This window comes from Hemitrygon akajei, chromosome 15 (genome assembly GCF_048418815.1).
Source record: "Hemitrygon akajei chromosome 15, sHemAka1.3, whole genome shotgun sequence".
NCBI lineage: Eukaryota > Metazoa > Chordata > Chondrichthyes > Myliobatiformes > Dasyatidae > Hemitrygon > Hemitrygon akajei.
Genome location: NC_133138.1, coordinates 73,289,696 through 73,317,449, shown reverse-complemented (window position 1 = coordinate 73,317,449; position 27,754 = coordinate 73,289,696). Strand labels below are relative to the sequence as shown.

Here is a 27,754-nt window from a genome sequence, read left to right as displayed (position 1 = left end):
ATCGTGAGTGTGTGCGTGTTGCTTTGGATTTCTAGCATCTCCAGATTTTCTCGCATATGCAATATTGCCTGTATGTAAAACTTGGACTTGAGAATAAAGCAGTTTGGGCAGTGTTTGCACAAAGCATAGATGTGTACAACGCACAGTATGAATGGTTCAGTATTCAGTAAAATGTTGCTTTAATGGCAACTTTATTTCTCATCTTTAATTCTGTCCTTGCTAATGTACCTGTGCCGTGTCTGTGAAGGGTTTGGAACTGAATGGTTCTGGCACAGCCCAAGAAGAGCTTCAGGGAATAAGCTATTAATGATGAGTAATAATGCTTTCACTGCTATGCTAATCACTGTCAGCTGGCAGATTGGGCTGTAATTGACTTAGTTACATTTGCCTGAGTTTTGCAGCTGAAATGCACTCAGGCAACGCTACTCGGTGTTGGCTGGATGTAGGAGTCAAGGTGCTCTGGACTGGAATGATTAATTTTGGTGTGTACATTGGTAAATAGTTGGTTTTAACCAGCCCATCATGTAGGCCTCGTGTGCAGCAATGGTTTATAAATTGAAGTCATTTATTTGCAAAGTTGCACTCTAAGGACTATTGGAAATGTGTTTCTTGCTCACGGAAGCAAGTGTGTTCTTCAGGCAAACAGGCAGTTCTCCAATTAAACTGCTTTGCGTAATTTAGGGCAACAGTTTGCATTTTCTCTAATTGTTCAAGCTCTGCAGATTCAGTCTGCTGCTAAATGCGTAGCCTAATTGCTGCTGGAACTCCCAGTCCAGCTAATTAGGTCAATTACTCCAGAGCCGATTAGACAAGAATGTTTAGGAATGTGTAACAACTTCGGAGAATTTCAAAATGATAGATGCTTGGTATGTAACTGAGGAGTTTCATTTACACAGGGTTCATAAACTCAGGGTACAACAGTTGACTTAAGTTGACCAGTATCGCAGATTTTCAGATGTTCGTAGGAACCATTCCTTATGGTCTAAGGCTTTTTGAGTTCATTGATAGCCATTTTCAGAATACTTTAAAGACAATATGTAAACATTGATAGTGTTCCAAGCTAGAATTTGAATCATGAGATTTGAAATTATTTTGCAGTAGTTTTTTTTTCAGGCAATGAAATGGAATTTAAGCCAAAGTCATTTGGCATGGAACTTCCACTGATGAAACAGTATTTATGATATATTTAAGCAGAGAGACATCCAAACACACGTGGTCGAGTAAAACTGCAGTCAATACGTGTTTAGACATCACTCGTAATTAACTCGTGCTTGCATGGTCTATGAACATCTCAGGTCACTTGTGCAGCTGCAGATTTTCACATTGTGCCAGATCTGCTTCCGCATGTGTTGAAGGGAAACCAGTTTTATTGGGTCAGTAGGAGGGAGTTTAGCAACTCTTACATTCAGTCCCAACCCTTGCCCTTCACCACAGGCATTTTATTGGCCCACTTCTCCCCCAATACCAGAAATGGCCCAATGTCCCCTCAGTTAATAACTTCTGCTAAGTTTGTGTGTAGGCTTCAGCAGCTTTCCCACTCCCCAACCCTTGGAAATCTTTTCTCCTTCAATTAATTGCTTAATTTACATCTAAAAGTGCCTCCTGGCCTTGTGATAGAGATTATAAACATATGCTGTAGAAGAATGGCTTTCCTTTTATCACCATTGGTTCTTTTATCAAAAGCCTTCCCTTCTGATAATCACTGCTTTGGCCACAGGTAACAACTTGTGCATTCTGATCTAAACCTTGTGTTACAGTGACAGATCAGAGAAAACTCCTCTCTGTCATTTCTCTCTGAAGAGAACAACCATAGCTTTGCCAGTGTGACAATGTAATTGTAATCCCTCATCCTTTATCCCTTCCAAAGTTTCAGCCCCTTCTTAATGTGTCCAGCCTGAATTAGAAGCAAAGGTCAACCTGGGGCCAATCAGACATCACTGACATATGTCATGAAATTTGTTGTTTTGTGGCAGTAGTACATTGCAATATGTAGTAATAAAAGCTATAAATAACAATTATTACTGTGTATATATATATATAGTGCAAAAAGAGAGGGGGTAAAATAGTGAGGTAGTGTTCATGGGTTCCTTGTCCATTCATAAATCTGATGGCAAAGGAGTTCCTCAATCATTCAGTGTGTGCCTTCAGAGTCCTGTGTCTCCTCCATGATGGCAGCAATGAGAAGAGGGCACGTCCTGGGTGATGGGGATGACATCATCTTTTGAAGATGTCCTGGATGCTGGGGAGGCTCGTTCGCATGATGGAGCTGGCTGAATTTACACCTTTCTGCAGCTGTTCTGATCCTGTGGCCCTTTCTTAAACTACGACATTCAATTTGTATTTTCTCCTTTTGCTGCTCAAGCTCCTATTTGGAAAGTCATCTACTATGAATCTGCTTATTTGTGTCTCTTTGAAGTATTAAATGCCATTTCATGTGTAGATTCACCTACTACAGTTCTGAAAATCTGCTCCATCCCCGGATGCTCAATTCCTTGACCCAGGAAGTTCTCCAGATGCTGGAAAGCTGGCACAACACACACTCAAATTGCTGGAGGAACTCAGCAGGTCAGGCAGCAACTATGGTGGGGGAATAATCTGTTGACGTTCCAGGCTGACGTCCTTCGGTCCTGATGAAGTTTCTCAGCCTGAAACATCGAGTGTTTATTACCCACCATAGCTGCTGCCTGATCTGCTGAGTTTCTTCAGCACTTTGTGTATTGCTCAATTCATTAACCTATTTGAAACATTGTGCTGGTTCCAGCATGAAAGCAGCCGTTCACTACAAGTTTCCTTTCTGTCCTTAGCCAGTACTGACATCCAAGCTGTTGGTGTTCTTTTCCCATTGGTCTTCAATTTGCTGATAACACTTTTTAATGTGATAGTTTAATCAAATTTATGTTTGAAGAATATATATATATAAAACAAAGACGTCATATTTTCCATCATGAATTGACATTCCTGATGTAACAGAAGCTTGTTAATGGCATCTTGAGTCAATGGTGGGACTCCTGCCTCTTGAATCAGAGTTGAAGGTTCAACCCTTTCAGAAACAGCTATACTGTAAAGATTAAAATTTCTGTGTAGTGATGAGAGAGTGGCTATATTTTTGGATGTTAAGCTAAGGCCGTGCCCTTAATGTCAGATAAAGACAAAAAAAAGATAAAAATTCCTCTCGTAATAGTTGGTTTACAGCAGAGAGATTCTGTTAACTCTATGAGCAAAAGAGTTCTCTTCATTTATTTAACCCTCAGTCAACACTTTGAAAGATTGGTTAATAGATCAGTTACTTCAAAAGCTGCTTGTTGGATCTTTCTACATCCAAACTGGATATATTGTTTGCTTCTTTTAACCAATTAAAGTAATTTGTTGGATGTGAAGTGCTTTGGGATGCCTTGACAATTCCATTAACACCCATAAAATATGCCAGCTCTTTTACTGCTGCTGATATACATTAATTGAAAAATTGTATCTCAAAAATCAGATTATTTCCTGCTAAAGGTCATGTAGATCACAGAACTAATTGAATACAATCAGATGGACTACGATAATGTTTTTCACATAGGATGGGATAATTTTATTGAGGTGTATTTATACCATGAAACCATGTTCCAAATACGTTTGTATGTCCAGCCTATAGTTTTAATCACAGTACTCAATGCCAATTCAACGTTAACATATTTTCTTTTAAAGATTCCTCAGCTTTAACTCTGTATTTTTTTTCATGGATGCTGTCTGAACTGCTGTAATTTTCTGTTTTTGTTTCACAGTGCAGTGTTTTGATTTTTCACCTTTTGCCATTTCCCTATGTTTTGTTCCGCTCAGTTAGAGCTCTCGCAAAAGTCAGTTATTTTGATTTGCCTGGCCAATGTTGTCCCAAGATATTGATTCAGCTTGAGAAGGTCATATCAGACATGCTGTGGCATTGCACAGAATTCAGTCAAAAGCTTATTTGGCATACCGGTTTCTCTTTCTGCACGCAGGAGCTCCCTACTGGACACACTTTGAGCGAATGGAGAAGCGTCTGCACGTGGTTCCAGCAGCAAACACAGTTAAATTTCGCTGCCCGGCTGCTGGAAATCCTCTTCCCACCATACGCTGGCTGAAGAATGGCAGGGAATTCAGGGGAGAGCAGCGGATTGGAGGAATTAAGGTAAATTCACACTCACTTCCTCGTGGGGTTGCTAAGAATTGAGTTCATTCATATTCATATGAATATTCATATATCACAACATGAAGAGTGAAATTTAAATACAAAGACTGATCAATTTTTTTCCATCTAACCAATAACTTAGATGGTAAACTTTGCACTAAAGTGGACTTGTGATTCTAATTGATTTTCTCTTGTAAGAATTGTGTATTATTTAATTTATGATTTGCTTGTGAATGCTTATATGATGTTACGCCCCTGTAAGCTTTGCATTGCACCTGTGCGCACATTTGACAATAAACTCGACTTCCGTACAAGGGATCTGACGTGTATACAGTACATCACAATTAGAAAAGCAGATATGCCTACCTTCTCATCAGGATCACTGACCATTCCTCTATAATTGCTAAAAATTTACTTACATATCCACAAAGGATTCGACATATGACAATCCGCAAGAGTCAAGGACCGAATGCATGGCACCCCCTCCCTCAATAATTCTTGAAGGAAATGATTGTGAAGACTATTGAAGCAATGCAATTCTAATACTTCTGCATTGTAGAATGGGCTGCTTTGTGGAAAATGGAACACAACCATGGTAGTTAATATTGTATTTCAAGCCAGCCGATTGTTCTAGGTTACTACAAAGCTAAAAGTGGCGTTGCAGATGAAGCGTACAGCTAATCTTTGGTATAAAATGTTGTGTAACTGAAAGACGGGTCTGGGACATTGCCAGTACAACTGTGAATCACTTGTTAAAGGAACTGGCTTACGTGAATATAAATTATGAAAAAGGCAGAGGCGTACACATGAAACATGATGCTTTCTTGACATACAGGGGTCCACCAGCAGAGGAGAAGCCATAAGCAACAAAGAGTGAGAGCCCAGCAGGTTCTCTTAACTTTCCTGAATTCTTTCTTGGGAATTGAATCTGCCTTTAGTTGCGTTTACTGCTGAAGATTGATATGCCTGATAAAATTGGCACTGCTACTTCTGGTGGCTTCCAGGGTCATTGCATACTGCCTTGATATACGCAGCTTTAGGTTTAATCATTAAGTATGTAGTTTGTTTAGTGTCCGCCTGGCACCTTTGGCACTTGGTTATAACCAAGACCAGAGTGCACTGGATTCACACCAGCCATAGTACTGAAGAACTGCATCACTGTCAACGCTACCTAAGTTCAGATGAACAGTAAGCAACTTCTAACTTCCTGTTCAGAAAAGTAAAAGATCAAATAAGGTTCTTAAATATTTTTCTTGCATTGTGGACGTCGCTGGCAATGCTGGAATTTGTAATCCACCCCTAACTATTGCCAAATAAAGGCAGCTAAGAGTCAAACACACTGGTGGCTGTTTGGAGTCGAGGGTTAGACCAGAATGGGTGAGGGTGGTAGATTTTTTTTTCACTAAACAATATCAGTCAGCCACACTTCTAGCAACAATCCACTACTTTCATGACCATTGATACTGAGACTAGCATTTTCATTTAACTTCAAAGTTACTTAAATAGAAATTCGCCAGCTGCCAGGCTGAGATTTGAATTTTCATCTCTGCATCGACAGCCCAGAACTCCAACTGCTAGTCCAATAAATTTAACAAGTAATTTTTGGAGAACAAGTTCTTTCAGTCAACAGTACCAAAACACATCACTGATGACTTACCTTTTTATTATTTATGAAGTCTTGTTCTGCACAAGTTGTCCGTTGCACCTGGCAACATTTCAGAAACTGCTTCCTGAGACAAGTCATTCTGTGTATACATCCTCAATGGAGGAACAAGACCAGAAAAGGAAATGAAATGTACAGTTTCTGTAGCTACTAAAAATAGGAATAGCATTCAGGTAAGTGGAGATGGGGTGAGTGTGAAACCACCATGTCCCCCAGTCTCTGCTATGTAAAATCAAGGACTATGTTCCTTTCTCTTTCAGCATCATAAATGGTGACCTTGATCTCTTAAAGGTCTAAAGGAATATTAAACATAGTCAAAGTTTGTTTGCTACCTATCACCTTAAATCATATGTAAACTAATCGCGTTCTCTCACCCAGATTCTACTGCCCACCTCACAGAGGGCAATTTATTGGGATCTATTAACCCACCAACCTTCATGACTTTGGATTGGGAAGGAACAGGAAAACCCAGAAGAAGTGTACACAATCACAGGAAAAACATGCAAACTCCGCACAGACAGCACATTGAAGGAGTTGAGCCAGTGTCACTTGAGCTGTGTGAAGTAGTTCCACTGACTGCACTACCGTGCTGTCCAATCCTCTCCTGATCGCGTCCTAGTTCAAATCTCCAGATCTTCTAAATGGCTTAGAATGCAGTGTGAAGATATAAAGAAGTTGTGGAATCCAGAAAGTCCTGATTTGACTTCTGGTGTGTAATCAGTTCACTGGGATGGATTGGTGCCGTTCATTGGCTTATTTGCCTCTCTTCTGATTTGCAAGTTATTTTTTCATTTATCTTTCAGCTACGCCATCAGCGCTGGAGCCTGGTAATGGAGAGTGTTGTGCCTTCTGACCGCGGCAACTATACCTGTGTGGTGGAAAACAAGTATGGCAGCATTAACCACAGTTACCAATTGGAAGTTCTGGGTAAGAATTGAATGATTCAGTGAGATGCAGGTTGGTAGAAATATTGGGAGGAATAAAAAAAAAAGGTCAAGTGTAAATGATATTTATAGAAGCAAACCTTGTACATTGTGATAACCAGTTTTCAATGGTCTAAAGCTAGAAATGGCTCAAAACTTTATATGTATTGCCCAAAAATATCATTCTCCATTAAAATTGGGCATGGCATATGAACAAAATGAGCATAAAATCTACTGTCATTGACAACAATTGTGTGATGTCTATTGTGTGTGTTTATATGCATAATATTTTGTCTTCAGCATTCTTAAGGATCACCAGGAGTACATGTTGGTGATTGTCATACTCCTGGCTCGTGAATCTTCTGAATGCTAAGAACATAGGCTCGTAATAGAAGCCAGTACATAGTATTGAGCCATATTGAGGGCAGTTGGCTTCCCTCATTATTTTCAAGCTAAGTATTGTGCTAGCAAAATGGAACGAACCTAATTGTACACGTTATTTAAAAAAACTTTGAATTAGAATAAGTTAATTGTAGGTAAATGAGAGTCAGTTGTTATAATTTTGATAATGTAAGATTATTGCTTTTGGAGTACAGGTTCAATTATGTCTAAGTACCAAATAATTGATAACAATCAAAAAGAAGCAGAAGTCTACATGCTTCAAAAATTTCCCCAAAAACCAGGTGTTTGTATTGGACTTAGCAGTGGTTGACTTTGGATCTGAGCCGATTTGATGTTCCTGGTTGGTCTGAGATGTTATTGCAGTGCAATTAGAGTCCGTATAGGGCTTGACCACAATCTGTGTACATTGAGACTTCAAAGCAACATCAAAGTTCGCGACATTGTTAACTATTATAATGAAACCCATTACGAGCTGTTCTGATTTTCCATCTTGCATTGCTTGCTTATCTGTACATCATATCAACCCACCAGAGGGAATTAGGAACTAATGTTGAACGATTTCTGCTGGAAGTTATTTCAAGAATGAGAAATAAGTGAGCTTCTGTTGCAGTTTGTAATTTGGATAAATAATATAGAAAAAGTTGAGAGTTCTGCCATTTTCTCCCTGTGGAAGTTTGAGAATAACTGAGGAAAATCAACAAAAGAATAGTTACACACACTAAATGCTGGTAGAACATAGCAGGCCAGGCAGCATCTACAGGGAGAAGCGCTGTCGACGTTTTGAGCCGAGACCCTTCGTCAGGACTAACCAAAATCTCTTACTATCTTTCCTTTCGGTTAGTCCTGACGAAGGGACTCGGCCCAAAACGTCGACAGTGCTTCTCGCTATAGATGCTGCCTGGCCTGCTGTGTTCCACCAGCATTTTGTGTGTGTTGTTGTTTGAATTTCCAGCATCTGCAGATTTCCTCGTGTTTGCTCTAAAAGAATAGTTCAATGATTGGTAGCCCCCAGAGTATCCGTGGATTTTCAAAACTACATGGTGAAAGCAGTATTCTGAATTTAGGTTGATTATACCTTCTCTGACACACAGAACGGTCTCCTCACCGGCCGATCCTGCAGGTTGGCCTGCCAGCCAACAAATCTGCCGTGGTGGGCAGCAATGTGGAGTTCCACTGCAGAGTTTTCAGTGACGCACAGCCTCACATCCAATGGCTCAAACACGTGGAGGTGAACGGCAGTAGATATGGACCCGATGAGGCTCCATATGTCCAAGTGTTAAAGGTATGTGTGTGGGTCAAAAAATTCTATAACCACTCTACTGCGAGTCGGATTAGTGCACTTGTAGTACACTTAGGTGGACATACTGGTTCTCACATAACTTTTATTGTAGGGTGCTATTGTTATTATTTTGGCACAAAACTATGCTGTTGGAACTTTGAATAACCCAATTATTTCCTGTTTTATCTCTGTGTAATCTAATACTATGCACCTGCAAAGCACAGTTTATACACGTTGTCCTCTGCACAGCACAATTCCTTAATCAGTTTATATATGTTTTTCTCTCTCTCTCTCTCTACAGACTGCTGACATTAACAGCACTGAAATTGAAGTACTCTACTTGCATAATGTCACATTTGAAGATGCAGGCAAATACACCTGTTTGGCAGGCAATTCTATTGGGATCTCTTACCATTCTGCCTGGCTGACAGTTTTACCAGGTGCGTACTACTCTTTCTATGGGATGTATAATGGTTATGCAAGGACTAAACATTTAATTTTGTGCTTAAAAGATTATATTAACTCTACACCCTATCCAGCCAGACAAGATGCAGATAAGATTGAGGGAAACATCTTTGGGTTCTGAGACCTGGGCCATGTTCTGTCCTAGACTTGGGCATTTACTCACTGTCTCCAGTGGGAGCAATGTTAGAACCATCACAGTAGTGGTCCTGGAGGTTGGGGAAGAGGGCTGAGGATACTATGAACACAATGGGATGGTCTGTTTTGGTGCTGAAATGAAGTATACAAACAAAACTGGCGTAGAGTGAAAGTGACAGGATTTGGGCTGGTGAGGAGAGAGTTATCACTGTATAGTTGGAAAGGGGTGGGCTGTTTTTGGGGAAAAAAAAGTAAGACCATAAGACCAGAAGGTATAGGGGAAATTAGACCATTTGGCCCATCGAGTCTGCTCTGCCATTTCATCATGGCTGATCCATTTCCCTCTCAGCCCCAATCTCCTGCTTTCTCCCCGTATGTAACTACTTATTGTGGTCAGACCATTGAGTGCCATCACATCCTTTTGTCAGACTTGGCCCTCTGCAATTTTTCAAGTTCTTACCATATGGTAAGGAAGGCGGGCTCTGTCGTGGGCAAAGTACTGGAGAGTTTAACATCGGTAGCTGAGCGAAGGGCGCTGAGTAGGCTACGGTCAATTATGGATAACTCTGAACATCCTCTACATAGCACCATCCAGAGACAGAGAAGCAGTTTCAGCGACAGGTTACTATCGATGCAATGCTCCTCAGACAGGATGAAGAGGTCAATACTCCCCAATGCCATTAGGCTTTACAATTCTACCGCCAGGACTTAAGAACTTTTTAAAAGCTATTATTAATGCTTTTTGAGATAGTGATTTAGATGCATATCATATTTTTTACTGAGTTAAGTATTGTATGTAATTAGTTTTGCTACAACAAGTGTATGGGACATTGGAAAAAAGTTGAATTTCCCCATGGGGATGAATAAAGTATCTATCTATCTATCTATCTATCTATCTATCTATATTCTGAGGTCAATATTGATCTGTGACTTCTGAATGTAAGTGCTAGGGACGGGCATGTCTGAAGTGAGATGTGGGAGAATGTGATATGGCCAGCCATCACCATTCTACTGGGCACCCAGAGTGAAATATCCTCTTGTCTGAGAACAAAGTGCCTTCATAACGGAGAAGTGCTAATCACAGGCCTACATTGCACCTTTGTTGTAAATTAAGCACTGACTCTAACTTCGGTGCCAAAGACACTTGAGGTTTTGCATGTCATTTACCTTTAGCCATTTTCTCAGTAATATCTATCTTTATGAAAATATTCATAGATATTCTTCTTTCCATTATTTCACAGAGGAAGAGCCCCCGAAAATAATTGACTCCTCTGGGACAAAGTACACTGATATCCTGATCTATGCTGCTACATCTCTGGCTATCATCTTGTCAGTAGTCATCATTATATTGTGCAGAATGCAGGCAAGGTCCACCAAAAGGGCCTTTGACCCACTGCCTGTGCAGAAACTCTCCAAGTTTCCTTTTAAAAGACAGGTAAACCCTGGGTACCTCACAGCGTTTGGAAATAAATTACAGAAATGCAGCAACAGTTCAGCTGAGTGGCTGTGCTTGGCAACCTGTCATTACTTGCTCCTAACCTCTTTTGTTCAGCTCTGCAATTAACAACCTATTTTTATAACTGGCTACATGGCTACCAATGGACCACTCACACCTTGCCCAAATGTTGGTAATTAACAGTTTGACAAGCTTTTCTGCCATCATGATGGTGGAAGTCAGTATGTGAGAGCCTCGCTGACACTCTTAGTACATTTATGAAGGAGAATAAACAGTTGAAGTCTCAGGCCAAGACCTTTCAGCAGGTTGATCTGATAAAGAGTCTCGGCCCAAAACCTTGACCATTTATTCGCCTCAATAGATGCAGCCTGACTTGCTGAGTTCTTCCAGCATTTTGTCAATGTTGCTTAAGAATTCCTGGAGTATCTCTGTGTTGGTGTAGTATTGTTTGGGGTGATGAGATACAAATTTGGAATAGGAATACAGGTTGAACCTTCACTGAGCTCCCGAAATGTAGTCTCCAATCCACAAACAGTGATATATAAATGTCAATACCTGAAAAAAGGAATTAATACGAGCAAAACTACAGCAGAAGAATAATCACCAACAGAATCTTGAATGACCTAATAGTTCGTTAAACTTTAACTGTTCTGTGGGAGCATTTAATTTTGATCATTATTACGATAGAATCATATAGCATCAATACAATCAAACCTGCCAGCATCATCCCCACACAATAAATTGCACCAACAATATCATAGCACAGGCAAATCGCATCAGCACCTTCATAATATATAAAACTGCATCAACACTGTCACAGCTGGATTGCACATTTGATTTCATATAGCAACAGAAGTGTACCAATATTATTCCAGTATAACTAGAACAGGCCAACACAATTACATTACACCCAATGTCCATCTCCGTCTGGCCAAGCTGCACCAACATCAACATTGTGGTGCTAAGCCACCATCACAGACTAGTCAAAGTACAGCGTAAGCCAATCACAGATCTGCTAAAGTGCACTAACATTAACCATTGTAAAGCTAATTTTCACAAAGATGCTGGGGATGAGCGAGTTTGTAGAAATGCTTCATTTCCATGCAGCTTAATGACTCAATTCTTTGCCGTTTCAGTTTTCACGAGAATCAAATTCTTCAATGAAATCGAATGCCTCTCTTGTCAGAGTGACGCGCCTGTCCTCCAGTGGTACACCCATGCTGTCTGGCGTTGTGGAGTTCGAGTTACCAATGGACCCAAAATGGGAATTCCATCGGGATAAGTAAGTGTAATATTAGTAAGATGCTGCATATAGAGTATTAAACTTCACATCTCTTGGTAAGCTGCACAAATGGCTTACAAAAAAATTACTCAAACAGAAACGAGAGAAAATCACAGCAACACACACAAAATGGTGGAGGAACTCAGCAGGCCAGGCAGCATTTATGGAAAAGAGTACAGTCGAAGTTTTGGGCCGAGACCCTTCAGTGTCCCGCCCGAAACGTCAAAGGTACTCTTTTCTGTAGATGCTGCCTGGCCTGCTGAGTTCCTCCAGCATTCTGTGTGTGTACCCAAACAGAACATGGATCAAACTGTCTTCCCCTATTGTAAGTTGCAGTAAGAGCAATTCATTAGCACTGGAGTCTGTTATCATATTTATTTTAATAAATTAGGTTTTCCTATAAATAGCTCCAGATGGAAATAGAAACAGAAAATAAATAAAGGATTCAGACAGACTTAAACTAGAGTGGGATGTTTGCAGCTCAGAGTTTATCTTGTATTTCTTTTCCAGACTGGTATTGGGGAAACCCCTTGGAGAGGGTTGCTTTGGGCAGGTGGTTAAAGCGGAGGCTTATGGGATAAACAAGGACGAGCCAGACAAGCCGGTTACCGTGGCAGTGAAGTCACTGAAAGGTGAGTAAGAAGTGGTTTCATAAAATTTGAAAATATGTAGTCCAGTCTGTTGCTGGGTTCAGTCGGAAACCTAATAGCCCAGACTACTTTCGAACTAACTCCAGTAAGAGAATGAACTGAACTGTTGTTTGATCCAGTTGTACAGTCCAAGTCCAAGTAATTCCATACAGTTCTTCTCTGATTGATCTCGGTTGGACTTGGTGAAATCAGTGCAAAGGAAAGTATTAAGTACAACTTTCAAAACTTGTTTCCAGATGATGCCACGGAGAAAGACCTGGCAGATCTCATCTCAGAGATGGAGATGATGAAGATGATGGATAAGCATAAAAATATAATTAACTTGCTTGGTGCCTGCACACAGGATGGTGAGTTTATGGTGAACTTCTGTGGAGAGCAAACTATTTTCACGCACTAAATATTTATTTATTGGGATGCAGCGCAGAATAGGCCCTTCTTGCCCAACGAGATGCGCTGCTCAGCAACCCCTGATTTAATCCCAGTCAAATCACAGGACGATTTACAATGACCAATTAACCTACTAAACAGTACGTCTTTGGACTGTGGGGGGAAACCAGAGCACGCAGAGAAAACCTACGCGTTCACGGGGAGAACGTACAAACTCCTCACAGACAGCAGCGGGAACTGAGCTGTAAAGCATTATGTTAACCTACGCTACCATACTGCCCTAAATATTTTCATACATCAACTCTTTTGCGTGATCCTATTTTACACAATCTCTGTAGTGAGAACTACATGAGGATATTAAAGTTACATATGCTGTGTGACTATATTACACAAGGCAGTATACATGATTGTATCTGTGTAATAATTTGCATGGTCAATGCTGAACAGGTGAAACTTTACTCTCATATACTATCTGCGCTTAGATATATCGGTGCAGCCACCAGTGCTATATATCACTGAGTGAATACGATGGGCTCCACTATCCACCTATGAGAGGAGAATCTCCAGGTTACCTTGGAACTGGAAGTTTTCTGCCAGTGGTAACAACACTGGGACAGTGCAGCACTGTTTTCTGCCCCCAGTGTTTCCAGCAGCTAGCTTCCACTGTCTTCTTTGTGAGAGTTGTCTTGCATTTGGTCCTTGATTGAAATCCCATCCAATGATATCCCCTGAAAAGCATGTATATCTGAAGTGAAAATGACACTAAGCTTGGGTGTGATACCTTTCGTGTGATTAAAATATAACATAAATGAAGAAGAATGACTGGCGAGCTGCTGTCAACAACACTACTCACAAAAGCGAATGTGTCAGAAGTAGGAAGCAGGAAAGGAATGCAGCCTATTGTCTTACACCTAACAGGCACAAGATGGCTGCATTTATGTATGTTGCTTGTATACCTTAGAGTGTGGTATCAGAACAGGTATAAGCTTTGCATGAAGTAATTTTGACTGTACGTTGACAGACGGAGAGCGAGGCAAGCTAAAGAGCAGGAGTGCTGTTTGTATTTGCTGAGTGTGCTGTGGCTAAAGCTGCTGTTGCTGTCCTAGGTTTGCTGTATGTAATTGTGGAATACGCCACAAAAGGCAACTTGCGGGAATACCTCAGGGCTCGGCGGCCACCCGGCATGGATTACAACTTCCATGTCACAAAGGTGCCGGAAGAGCAACTAACGTTTAAAGATCTGGTGTCCAGCGCTTATCAAGTGGCACGGGGCATGGAATACTTAGCATCTAAAAAGGTAAGCCATCGGCAAATCCAGCTCTGGGAAGCACTGCGGAAAGCATGCCTGGACGAGGCCCAGGTGGATTGCTCATTTAACGTAGGGGGAGTTTAGGTACGTGCATTGGCCCCTTGGGATGGGTGAAAGGTCGTGTGAACAGAACAATGTGGGAAGGGCAGTGTCTCACTTTCCCATGTCCTACAAGTAAGATGATGGTTTAAAAACAACATCCATCGTTCACAAGCAGAGGGGAATGAGGCTCACATTACAATAGAGCAGCTATGAAGGGCAGGGATTAACATTTTCGGGCTTATGAGATTGCCATCCATGGCAGGATTTTCATCTGGTTGCTGAAAGCTTGCTGCTGCGCTGACAGCTTAAAAACTCATCTTGCCAATGAAACATCTTCGAAAGTGTCCACGTTGCCAACTAGTCAAACAGCAGTGTGCCGTGTTAAAGAGAACTGTCTGAGGCTGGCATATTACTGACTGTCTCTCTAATACCTCACCCCCAACTGTTTACTTGTCCTGACAAAAGCATCCGTTGTGACACAGATGTGCGCGTACTTAGCAGATTGTTTTAATTCTCTCTGCAGTGTATCCATCGTGACTTGGCAGCCAGGAATGTGTTAGTAACTGAAGACAATGTCATGAAAATCGCAGACTTTGGTCTGGCACGAGGTGTGAACAATATTGACTATTACAAGAAAACCACAAATGTAAGTAGCTATCCATTCCGGCAACTGCAGTTAGATGCAGATCTTTATTTGTAACTAAGTAAGCGTATTCTGTAAATAATATTACTGCTAGACCCCTGGCCTTCACTTAGTCTGACTAATGTTTAAGTGAGGTGATGGGGATTGTAGAGGAACTTGCTGAGATCTGACAAGAGGTAAATGGTTTGGGATTTCTCTGGAAAACCTGTAAATAGACAGGATTGCAGAAAACAAAAATCCTGAATTGCTGAGGACTGTGGGACTTGCACATTGAGCAGTTTACAAAGCTACACGCAAAATACTGAATTGGAAATGAATCAACTGCTGTCGACACAGCGCAAGAAGAGCATTTCTTCTGGATGGAGGGTATATGGAAAAGGAGGAACAGCGTAGTGATGGAGGGACGATTTGCTGAAGGAAGCAAATCTGTTGGTGGAATTCTGCCATTTGAACAACATCTGTGAAGGGAAAAGAAATTTCAACAATTTCTGGTCGAAGACCAGCAGAATTCCTGACGCAGGGTTTTGACCCAAATTGTCAACATTCTCTTCTCTCCCCAGCCCCATCCCCCACAGACAGCTGAGTTCATTCAGCAGACGGCTTCTGTTGTTTAGCCTTTGCAGTCCTGTGAGTTTTCACAGTGGCAGAGTAGTTAGAGTTGCCTCCTTATTGCTCTGGAGTCTTGGTTCAATCTTGAACTGTTGTATGGAGTCTTCCCTGTGACCGTGTGGGAACTTAGTGCTCTTGTTTCCTCGCACGTTCGAAAGATTTGCTGATAGGTTAATTGGCCACTGCAAGCTATTCCCAGAGTAGGTGGTAGCAAAAGAATCAAACACATGAGGGAGAATAAGAGTGCAGTGGGAGGAAAATAAAGGAATGGGCCACAAGAGTATGAATTTCAAGTTGTATGTGGATACATGCTTTGATAATAAATAAATAAATAAAATGAACTCTTTGGATGGGCTCCTCTGTCATAAATTTTCTTAAGGAATTGGTTTTGCAGGAGACTGTGCCCTGAAAAATGTATGTAAAGTCTTACCGTGAAGCTTTTCAAACATTATCGGCACGGTAGTGTAATAGTTAGCGCAACGCTTTACAGTCACAGTGACCTGGGTTCGATTCCCACCGCTGTCTGTAAGGAGTTGGTACGTTCTCCCCTCAACCACGTGGCTTTCATCCCACACTCCAAAGAGGTACTGGTCGTTAGATTAATTGGTCATTGTAAATAGCCCTGTGATTCGGCTGGGATTAAATTGGGTGATTGCTGAGTGGCCTGGCTCGAAGAGCCTGGTCCACACTGTACCTCAATAAATAAATCATCATGGTCCATGCCAAACCTTCTGGCCCATTTATAAGATTCACATGTTTAACTGACTACTGCCAGGTCCTCCCAAGGCTGTAAACCTTAGTTTAATTTTCATTATTTAGTAAGAGTTGCTGTGTCCTTGGATAACTGCTGGAGCACCATTTGCCCTGACAGCGGTTAGCACGGCGTTATTACGGTTCGGGTGTTTCAGGGTTCAATTCTGGCGCCATTCTGTAAGGAGTCTTTGTATGTCATCCCCGTGGAAGGCATGGGTTTTCTCCGGGTCCTTCGGTTTCTTCCCACAGTCCACAGACAAACCGAGTTGGTTAACTGGTCAATGCAAGTTGTCCTGTGATTAGGCAGGGGTTAATCGGGGTTGCAGGAGCACCGTGACTCGAAGGGGCTGCTCCAAACTGTATCGCTACATAAAACATATCCAAAGTCCTTTTAAAAAAAAAAATAATAATAATAATGTCACTTTAAGTAATTTGCTCTGGGTAATTCCTGTGCACACAGTTCATTGTGCTTTTTGAAACCTCAGTACTTGGGCCCGCAGCTGACAGTTTGTCATGGAGGTTAACTTGAAAGTACGTTGAACTTGTCAAAGGGGAACATTAAGACTCACTGACAATGGCTTTTATGTTTCATTCCAGGGTCGCTTGCCAGTAAAGTGGATGGCGCCAGAGGCCTTATTTGATAGAGTGTATACACACCAAAGTGACGTGTAAGTACTGATCATATTTAAGTACTCTTTAGGTATTAGATTCCCTTTCTCAATTTGAGTAGGCTGTGCAAGAAAGCTATAGTGTTGATTACCTACTGAAGCCTGCCAGCAGTGTCATTACACCCTGCACTAAATGGATTGACAAAGTTAGACACAATGTCAAAATATTATCTTGTGTTCTTTACTTAAAACTACTATTTAACCTTCATTATATTTATATTTTAATAAACTCCATGGAATTCACTTCAATTGAACGGACCACTTCAGGATACCGTGTCGTAGTATTTAGCATATTGCTTGAGACTACGAACTCTCCAAGAAACCCATGCTTCCAGTGAACAATCATTCAAGAACCATCAAATCCTGAAACATCACCAGGATTATGGCCTGGTCATTTTATACAGAACAATATCATGGATCCTTCCATTTTATTTCACTCTGAAGAAGAGATCAGTAGGTTGGTTTGCTCATCAAATTTAATATCACTAAGAACAAGTGAGATTTTGGCCTAAATGCATTTGTTGAGGTCAGATAACACATATGGAAGTTGTAAGTCAAAATAATTCCTAGAAATACAACCGTGGCTTTGTCAGGCTGTGATATAAAGATCTGAAGCCAAGGTTTGCCAGAACCACTACCTATCTGAAACTAATTCACCTATTTCAGTAGTCAACTGTTGTGTACTTAATATTTCAGTAATATTTGAGTAATATTATAAATAAATTGATTAAGCATTCTTTGTTTACGTAATTCATTACAGGTTATATGTAAAAGTACATAAATGGCATGCGTTATGATGCTACCACATGACGCATGGGCACCTCACTTAAAGTAAAACTAAGTTAGAATCACATTTCAGACTCCCATCTTTTCCTTTTAATTAGTTTAATGTTTTGGAGTTGCAAAACATAACCTCAACATGCTGTGATTCTTTAGCACTGGACTGTCACATGGGCTGGTGTTCATTCCACGTCTCAATCATGTCTACACAAGCAACGTGCTATGAGCAAAATCCCTAGCAGTCCTGCCCTGCCACAGGGAGTGCCATGTTCAGCAATGTTTACCAATCATCTAACGGTCATGGAGGAAATATTCTGTACAAAGTTAAAGACAAACTCAAAACAAAAGCCACACGCCCTTTTCCATCTTAAGGGCAGGAATGCCAAGTATAGCCTGTTAGTGATCTTCTCTTTAACACTGGATTATGTGACTTTACTGCAACCCATGCACAGCCGTCAGCGGCAGATGTCCACCATGACAGGGATCACTTCAATCCTTTTAAAGCAGGATTTTTGTTCGCCTGGCTCATTTTTCCCAGTGTAAAAGTCTCCCAACAGTGTACAGCTGATTAATTTATCTCCAGCGGTCTGAAAAACAATAGATAAAATATTTAGCTTTCACATAATTTTCTATGAAATCAAACAGTTTGAGGAGTCCCACACTCAGATTGCATTCTCAGTCCTCACCAAGGTCAGTGAATTTCTATGATCTCAAGTGCTACACCTTGGGTGTGTGTGTTAAGTGCTTTGCTGTGGAACAAGGGAAATGGCTGAGCATTATAGATGGTGCAAAGAAGCCCCACGAGACCAATCCCAGTGTCATAGATCTAGTACAGGAAAGGATGGTGACATCTACAAGTATAATTGATTGGAACATCTGTTTCAATTTCAATTGATTGGAACTGTATGGAACACATGAAGGAAAATGTTATGAGTAGCCAGAATATTTAAACTATTGGAATAAACCATAACAGTACTTTTGGAGGTGCTAGAAACTGCAAATGACAGAATCTGGTTCAACTAATAATGTGCTGAAAGCTCTGTGGATTGAGCAGCATCTGTGAGAGGAAAGGAATTGTCAATGCTTTGGTTTGAAACCCTGCATCAGGACTGAAAGATAGCAGAGGAGGAGTGATGCACCATCAATAACTCTTGGAGACGGGAGGTGAACGATAGGCTTTTATTAGCAGCAAACGAGACCACGACATCCTGGAGATTGAGGGAGGAGCAGTGCTTCCAATCGCCTTTATACAAGGGTCTGTGGGAGGAGCCACAGGAGCAGTCAGCAGAGGGGCGTATCCAGACAGGTATACATAGTTTACCACAAGGAGTGGTGGGACGGGGAACCAGAGGTGATGGATGGATTGTGGAGGGTTAGGGATGATGGGTAGATCAAGTGACCTTGGGAAGGAGAGTGGGTGAAAGTTTGGGACAAAGGCAGATGGATAATAGATAGAGGTAGACATTTTAAAAGAAGGGGGCACGGGGCAGGAGAGGTTGAATAACAGTTAATTTGTTTGGGTGTAAGTGCGTGACCTCACCCAAATACTTATTTTCCATATCTCACCTCTCACGACCCAATGTCACCATCACCATAAATATAACAATCTTGAACAAGGTATTGGTCCACTTGATAATGGAACTCAAAATATTGATCAAAAACAGAGGACATATGCAGTAGTATTTAACAAACTACCTGAACAGGATAAAATCCTAACATGTGTTCACTTTGGATTCTAACTGAAGACCTGAATTTTTAGGATTAGCAACAATTCCTTCACAAAGGAAGTGTTCAATGTGTGGAATCAAGATCAAATAGTGGAAGCAAAACTGAATCTGGATTGAACAAATAACTCTCTCCATAATTATCCTGTGTTCTTGTAAAAATAATGTTTATTTCAATTTGCATTGGATGATAAAAAATGTACTAACTCGGATGATATCCTCATCACTTTCATAGATGGGTATTGCAAACTTTTGTTGGTCCTATCAGCTAATCTTTTGCTGTTGCTTCTCATTATGATGCAGATGGTCATTTGGAGTCTTGATGTGGGAAATCTTCACACTAGGTGGCTCTCCTTATCCAGGAATCCCTGTGGAGGAACTCTTCAAACTCCTCAAAGAAGGCCATCGAATGGACAAGCCGTCAAACTGTACACATGAACTGTAAGCTACTCATCAGCATCTGGCTGATTTATACACGTAGCCCCCGCAGATCAGCGAACCTTTGCTTTCTCGCTTTTGGACATTAGTTATTTTAGAAAATAGGCTGTGAGCATTGTTCCCTTCCAGCAGAATAAAATTCACCCTGGTACCAACAGACTGAAGAGAAGTTAAAGAAGATGTGATACTTCTAGCTATGAATGTTTAATGTTATATCCTTGAAACGTCAATAAAGAGCTAGGGAATTTGTTCTCCCTGAATATGTTCCAGCAGCAAACACTTAATGTCAGCTAACTGAAGGTAATTACAGCCAAATCCATTGTGATATATTTCTCACATTCTTTCAAAGTGTCAGGGCCTTGATTGTATACTTGAGGGTCCTGAAAGTTTAAAGCACAAACTGATAGATTGGATTGTCTGGGGCACCTTTAAATGCCTAACTTTGTCTGAGGGTCAAACACGAGGAAATCTGCAGATGCTGGAAATTCAAACAACAACACACACAAAATGCTGGTGGAACGCAGCAGGCCAGGCAGCATCTATAGGAGGAGTACTGTCAACGTTTCGGGCCGAGACCCTTTGTCAGGACTTTGTCTGAGGATTGTTGGAACTACTTACTTTGTCTCATTAAGATTTTTAAACATAGCAAATTCACTCTTAGAATATCTGTGGTATTATATGTAATTTGTGTGAAACTTTTGTCGTTGAATCTCACTTGTTATATATCTGTTTCAGATATTTGCTTATGAGGGAGTGCTGGCATGCAGTGGCTTCCCAAAGACCAACATTCAAACAGCTGGTGGCAGAGCTTGACAAGGTCTTGAGTTCTATATCAGATGAGGTCAGTGCACTGACAATATGTTCATATTTCCTCCATCCACATTTCCTTCTGGCCCCCTTGGTTTCTGAATAGTTTAACATCAGAATTAGGACATTAAAATTTCTTGGATCAGAAACCTGGATAGTCCATGACTTGCCAGATTACCACACAAAGAAAATCTTTTATCTGCTTGAGATAGATGTCAATGCTGTATGTGGTTAAAAGCCAAGTAAGTGTAATGTTATAATACAAATTAAATATGGCAAACAGAAGGAAATTTGAAGCAGAAGGGTGCTCCTGACTCTCTTTTTTTTCTCTGATCTTACATGAAAAAGAGGGTGGAGATAGCCATAATTGAAAATACACTCATTCCCAAGTCAGATTCATGAAGCTTTATCATAATTCCTCACTGATATATTTTGATCCCTAACAATGTCCCAGAACTGTGACTTCATTTCTGATACACCAGTATGAAAGCTTCCTTTGACCACACCACTCCTTTAGCTGCCTCTCTTGGGATTGCCAGATAGTGCAAGTTTATCTTAATTTTGGGAGTTTTGTTGCAAGTTGATATCCATTCAAAATTGGATTGCAACTGACTGAACTTATTACATGATCATTGCAATCTTCTGCACAATTCAGCACAAGAGCTCAAACCCAAAGTATAAAAAGTGAATGTACTAACCAACTACTTCACCCAGTTCCCCTTACAGCAAAGCAAGCCTTCATCTTAACTAATTGCTTAGAAATCAGATGATAATTCAATCTTATGGTAAACTGGGTTTATTAAAAAATGTGATGCTTTTTGATGAAATGTCTTTCCAAATTTTTCCTTCAACAGTATTTGGACCTCTCGACTCCCTTTGAGCAATATTCTCCCTCCTGCGAGGACAGCAACAGTACATGTTCTTCTAATGACTCTGTCTTTGCCCACGAACCTTTGTCCGAAGACCCGTGCTTACTCAACTACCGTGATTGTAACACTCGAAGCAGGACTTGAGGAAAATGTCATTCTGCAACTGGCTCAGCGTTGCTAATTGCCCTGTAATTTACCAAGGTCGTACACTGGGGAAGGTCGGAAACTGGATTGAGACTGATTTTTCCCCAAGACCTGCTTCTTCCTGAAAGGTATGAAATGTCCTTCTGTGGAAGTAACGCAGGCGGTGTGGCGAGGAATTTAAAACCATTAATGCCTTCATCGGTTCAGACTTATCACAATTCTTGCCTTTTGAGACTGATGACTAGCAATAAAAGCCATATTTGTATTCAGGCATCGGGTAACAGCAGAGCTCCCTGTCATCGAAACATCATACCACCTTTTGTGGCAATTCTATTAATTCTTTACCATGTGACATTATCAAAGGAGGTGGTGTATCACAGCTTGATAATGTATAGTAGTGAAGGAGCATAAACTGAACCACACCAGCAACTGTAAGTTATTTGGAACAGAATCTAACTTGTCAAGAAAGAGCTTCCATGATTGGAACAGATGAAGTTAAAGATTTGCTGGAAAATCCTGGACTTGCATCTCTGGTCAAAGGATCAAAACTATCATCTGGCGATAATATTATTAGCTGCACCATTCACTACACTTGTTTGTTACCTAATAAGATCATATCATTTGGTGTAATAAGTTTCTTAATAAGTTTCAATTTTTGCTCTCTGCAGGAAAACCAAACTTTGGAGAAGGTAGAGTACTTTACCTGATTGGTTTACCTAGCCTTTGTAGAATATTTCAACCAGACATATGTAGCCTCTATTGAAATGGAAATTCTACAATAAGCAAATTGCAGAATGACGTACCAATTTTGGAATGCCTGGAATCCAGTGCAAAGCTCTTCAAACGATGCAGTGACCTGATATCCCATTTTAAAAATATCTTTGCATCAAGATAAGTCAATAGCCATCAAAGTAAATGTTTTATCATTCTAATGTTTACCAGTCTACAGAACGGGGTGTGTATTCAGGGAACAGCCTGGTCTAATAATCCACTGACCAGTTAATTGCAAATGCCCCGAAAATGATTTGTATGTATAGTTCAAACTGCTTTGCTTTTTTTTAAAAAGGGAAGTGTATCTGGAGCACCATACACGATTGGCAATGTAATAGCAAAATCAATCTTCCAACTGTGTAACTGTATCCACTTTCACCTATAAACACAGCAATTAGTCTCACGAGCAATTACCATAGCAACTGTTCTTTGTAGAAAATTGAATTAATTTTACTGTGTGAATGGACAAGCTTGGGAACAGCTGGCCCAGCTGTTTGTAGCGACGGTTATCCAGATAATAATTGGTTTACTGTTTTATACCCTGCAGAAAGTTATAGCATAGATACAGATTTGTATCTGAACATTTCTTTAAGTACCATATCCAAATTTTTTGGCAGTCACACTTCCTTTTCTGGTTATTAGTGCCAATATTTTTGTGACCTAAGATTAATTACAGTTGCTATTGGAGACCTCCACAGAACATAATTGGAGTTTGCATGTAATTGCCTTTTGTTAATTTGCCCATTCACTGCTCTCTTGCACTATGAGAAGGGGCAACAACCAGACCAAGAGTGCAATTACTTTTCACTCCAGTTTTACACTTTTCCTACTACGGGGGTTCTCTGAGCTTTGCTCCATATAGTGAAGAGATTCAGATTAGCGATTTATGAGGAATGGTGGGGGGCGGGGGACAGGTGATATTAGAATAGCAGATCAATCTCCCAATGGTACAGCAGCCAGGGTCAAAGCTGTAAAATGTTTCAGCAGAAACACCTTTCCTTGTTTTTCTGAGGGTTATGGAAGGCAGGAATATTCTTAGTTGGCTTGTATCATGGAACCGGGATTCTCGGTGAGCATCAACATTGCGTCTAAGCAGAGACCACACAATTAAAAGCGGTGTTGGTGTTAGGTGCTGAACTGCTGGTAATTGTAAAGTTCATGCATTATCTCAAATTCCTCTACCAGGGTTCCAAAACCTGTTGAGTGATGAAAAGTAAGGTCTTCTGCAATATTTGTAAATAATGTGCCGTGTACCTGAGGAAGAAAGATTGTCATATTATGACCTCAGGACTCTTGACTATGTGACCAGCAGAGTTTACAATGCCTGTATTATTGTCCTCTTCTGGCAATCACATTTCTTGTAAATAGGATTGAATTTTATGTAGCTGTACAGAGTATCTTACATTGGCATGTTTATTGCAAAAAATTGTTGCATTTTCTAAATTATTTCTCTTTTGAAACTGCTACCATGATGAGATGCCTTTCTTCCCCATCATGGTTGGAGAGTCTTGGTACTTGGTCTATCAGGACAGAGATTTATAGTATTTGTGTACAATAAAATGGACAATTTTATCGAAGGGCAAAACAGTTGTAAGCACAAGACTGAAAACTTATTGCCTGTCTTCACTATGTTACTGAAGGTGCCTCAGCCTCTGACTGACTGATGTCTTTGGTATCTTTTTCTTTTCAAAACTTTGCTTTTTAAAAAAAAGAATGCTGGACCTTTCCCTGCTCTTTCCCCTTTATGCTGCATTTACAATGGAGCTGTTTGGTGCTTCAGGGTAGATTAGTGCAGCGGTTAAAGAGATATTGTAAGCAGGAAGCACGTTACCTAAGGTCACGATTAGAATGAAATTCTGAATGGCTGTGCAGCGTTAGACCTGGACAAACAGAAGGAGGAATAACTGTGGTATGTGCTCTTTATCATCCTGGTGTATACAGGGTGCTCTTTGAGAGTTTGCATTTCACTCGCCACATCTCACCATTCAGAACATTTACCAACTGAGCTCCCACCACTTTCACCGGTGGTACAAAGAACAGCACCATAACCTGTGCCATCATTTATAGAAACCAATCTTTTACCATTTTTTAAAAATTTTGAGTAACAACCCTTCCTGCCCAACGAGTCCGTGCTGCCCAACTACATCCATGTGACCAATTAAGCTACTAACCCATATTTTTGGGAATGGGGAAGGAAACCGAAGCGCCCAGAGGAAATCCATGCAGTCACGAAGAGAACGTACGGACTGCTCATGAATTGAACCCAGACTGCTGGTGCTGTAATAGCATAATGCTTCCACATCATGTCAATATAACATCAGGAAGTGCTGCAATACTCCTGGCCAGGTAGTCTCTGCTATTGTTCCTTTTAATTCTGTTTCCCTTTCTACTACTGCTGCCTGGACTGCAGAGTATTTCCATCAATTTCTGTTTTGATTTTAGATTCCTGGCATTTGCAATTTATTGTGTCTTGATTTAAATTGCCTGTTTATGTCTTTTTTTTAGAAAAGGTGTTTCTATGTCCTTGCTTTTATCCTCTTTCCCTCTCAGCTGTTCACTTGAAGTTAGTTGGGAATGAAAAGACAAGGAACAGAATCTGTAGTGGCTTAGATGGCACCTTCAATGTGTCCCATTAACTCAGTGGGTTCATGGCTAAACTTCTACAAGAGTTCACCTTGCTCCATACTCACGTACAAACTGTTCATCCATACAAATCAGCAGTATTTTATTATCTTTAACGTGGTTCATAGTTGTGTTACCTTAAATTATTATTTATTTTATTTTCATTCCCTTAGACCTGGTGAAGGCAAAATCTGAGGGAAATGGCCATTGGGGCATTCCATAGATTTCATTTGATCACTATGGGATTTTATTTTTTTCTCTTAAATTTTGGCTCTTTGCTGAATTCAGAGCTGAAGGTGAATAAATGGGAATGGCCCAGGACAACCCATAGTGTGACAGTCATAAGGCACAGGAGCAGAATTAGGCCATTCGGCCCATCGAGTCTGCTCCACCATTTTGTCATAGCTGATCCATTTCCCTCTCAACCCCAGGCTTCTGCCTTCTCTCCATAACCTTTCATGCCCTGACTAGTTAAGGTTTTAAATTATTATTATTAAATGGAGATGAGGAGGAATTTCTTTAGCTGGAGGGTGGTGAATCTGTGGAGGCCAGGTCCTGGAGTGTATTTAAGGTGGAAGTTGATAGGTTCCATAGAAGGACCTTTATTTATTCCATGCAGTAATTTCAGTGGGATTACTTCAACACTGAGGGCCTTCAAGCTAGAAAGCTGATTAGATTTCCAAAAGCATCATTTTTCCAGTGCTATTAGTTAGGATTTGTCATGCTGCTATATACTGGATTTAACCAGGCTGATGCCAGCTAATTCTGACCTGCTTATACTGGAGCTGCTGCTAGCAAGACTATTGGGTAGCAACAGCCTTGCAGGACTGGAGTTCACTGTGCTCTTGTCTCACGTGACCATTGCTAGCCAATAGTTAAACATCAATGTGGTTACAGTGCATGGAGATTTCAGAAATGATAACAAAGAACCAGAAATCCAAAAAAACTATTGTCATTAATGAACATATTTTATACTACTTTGAATGGAATATTTCATTGCAGAGGGATTATTGCATTAAAAGAACAGTTTTTTATATTAGATTAATAATTTTATCTGTAATATTGTTTAAATGTTAATCAGTTATATTGTAAATGAATACATGCAGTTTTTTTTTAGTGAGTGTATATTTTTACAAATGCACAGCAGGGTTTCACTGACTGATCTTGTGTGTAATCATCCTATTATTGACCTGGACAAAGTGCCAATAAGAATCAATTTCCTCAGTAGTAAATGCATATTCTGATATCATTCATCGTGAATGAACATAACCCAAAATGAAGGTGATATTTACAAATCAGCCTCTTCTGTATGAACAAACACATCTTGGTGATGCAGACACACAAAATTCTGTGTTTTTATTTGCAAGTATTGATATCATTAAAGCTGATCTCGGAATCACATTTCAGTAGTTAACAAGGCAGTCACATCACCCAATGGAATATTCAATAATTCCAGTACGATATTCGACTGATCCAGAATGAAGAACAAGGATTGCTCAAATGAAATTTTGATTGGGGTTAAAAAAAATAAACTTTTACCATCTAGTACGTTTTAAATCAATGGCATTGATGAGAAAATTCCAGAGCAGAGCTAACACTTCATTGATGTGCTTAAAAGCTATTTTTAAAATTCACAGAATTACATTTAATTTATTGTGTTTTATGAACAAACATTTTGTATTCTGGTTTGAAGTTGTTGAAGGTCTCATCTACCATGAAGTTCTATTTGAAGATGTTTGAAGACCTGCTCCACACCAGTAATTTGTCAGTTCTGAGTCTTTGGAAGTATGAGATAATCAAAATCAATCACAGCCAATTAAATCATTCTTCCCTTTTAACATTTGAGTTAATCTGTGAAAGTTTCCAGGTCTATATTCTGTAATATGTCATTGAATGAGACTGACTGACTGAACCTCATTGCATACCTCATGTATTCAATTCATAAACCTTCCAATTTTAGGGCCAAATAAAGACATTTAAGATGAAATCAGGTGTATGATGCTTTTCTCTTCTGTAAGTTAAAAGTCCCTGTTTAAGAGAAATGCTGTAAAGCAAGCACATCATCAAACAAAATCTCCAATGCATCAAAGAATTAAATTTAAGTAAATCAAGATGCTAATGAAAAAGTAGATATATGCTTATTCTCAAAGGCATAATGGTAAAAGACCTTGATGCAGCTGTAAAGAAGGTAAGACAGCAGCTATAGTTCATTAGGAGTTTGAGGAGATTTGGTTTGTCAACTAAAATTCTCAAAAACTTCTACAAATGTACCACGGAGAGCATTGTGACTGGCTACATTACGATCTGGTATTGCACAAGATCAAAATAAGTTGCAAAAACTTGTAAACTTTGTCAGAGTTGTCATGGGTATCAGTCTCTGTAGTATCCAAGGCATCTTCAAGGAGCAGTGTCTTAGGAAGGCAGCATCCATTGTTAAGGATCCCCACCACCCAGGACATGCCCTCTTCACTGTGTTACCATTGGGAAGGAGGTACAGAAACCTGAAGGGGCACAGTCAGTGAAGCAGGAACAGCTTCTCCTCTGCCGTCTGATTTCTAAATGGACATTGAACCTGTGAACACTACCTCACTACTTTTTTATTTATTTTGACTTGCTTATTTTAACTTAACTATTTAATAGACATATATATATACTTAATATATATTTTTTTTATTTATTGAATTGTATTACTGCCGTAAAGTTAACACATTGCAAATATTAGAAAAGATTGTAAGTAGTAAGATAGAGGCAAATCAGAAAAAAAGTTTTCAAACTCTTCTACC

The 27,754-nt window shown here is 40.2% G+C and overlaps 1 protein-coding gene across 1 annotated transcript in view; it reads left to right on the top strand.

Annotated features, from left to right (window-relative positions):
• LOC140739450 (fibroblast growth factor receptor 4-like) overlaps positions 1 to 26,958 on the top strand; it is a 53,168-nt gene extending 26,210 nt beyond the window's left edge. The window contains exons 5-18 of the mRNA XM_073067757.1: positions 3,981 to 4,150; positions 6,617 to 6,740; positions 8,230 to 8,420; positions 8,719 to 8,857; positions 10,259 to 10,452; positions 11,610 to 11,755; positions 12,266 to 12,387; positions 12,642 to 12,752; positions 13,899 to 14,089; positions 14,667 to 14,789; positions 16,746 to 16,816; positions 19,624 to 19,761; positions 20,494 to 20,599; positions 21,420 to 26,958. Coding sequence (XP_072923858.1) covers positions 3,981 to 4,150; positions 6,617 to 6,740; positions 8,230 to 8,420; positions 8,719 to 8,857; positions 10,259 to 10,452; positions 11,610 to 11,755; positions 12,266 to 12,387; positions 12,642 to 12,752; positions 13,899 to 14,089; positions 14,667 to 14,789; positions 16,746 to 16,816; positions 19,624 to 19,761; positions 20,494 to 20,599; positions 21,420 to 21,578 — 1,985 coding nt within the window. The 3' untranslated portion in view covers positions 21,579 to 26,958. The remainder of the gene's footprint in view (positions 1 to 3,980; positions 4,151 to 6,616; positions 6,741 to 8,229; positions 8,421 to 8,718; positions 8,858 to 10,258; positions 10,453 to 11,609; positions 11,756 to 12,265; positions 12,388 to 12,641; positions 12,753 to 13,898; positions 14,090 to 14,666; positions 14,790 to 16,745; positions 16,817 to 19,623; positions 19,762 to 20,493; positions 20,600 to 21,419) is intronic.
• The last annotated feature ends 796 nt before the right edge of the window (positions 26,959 to 27,754 follow it).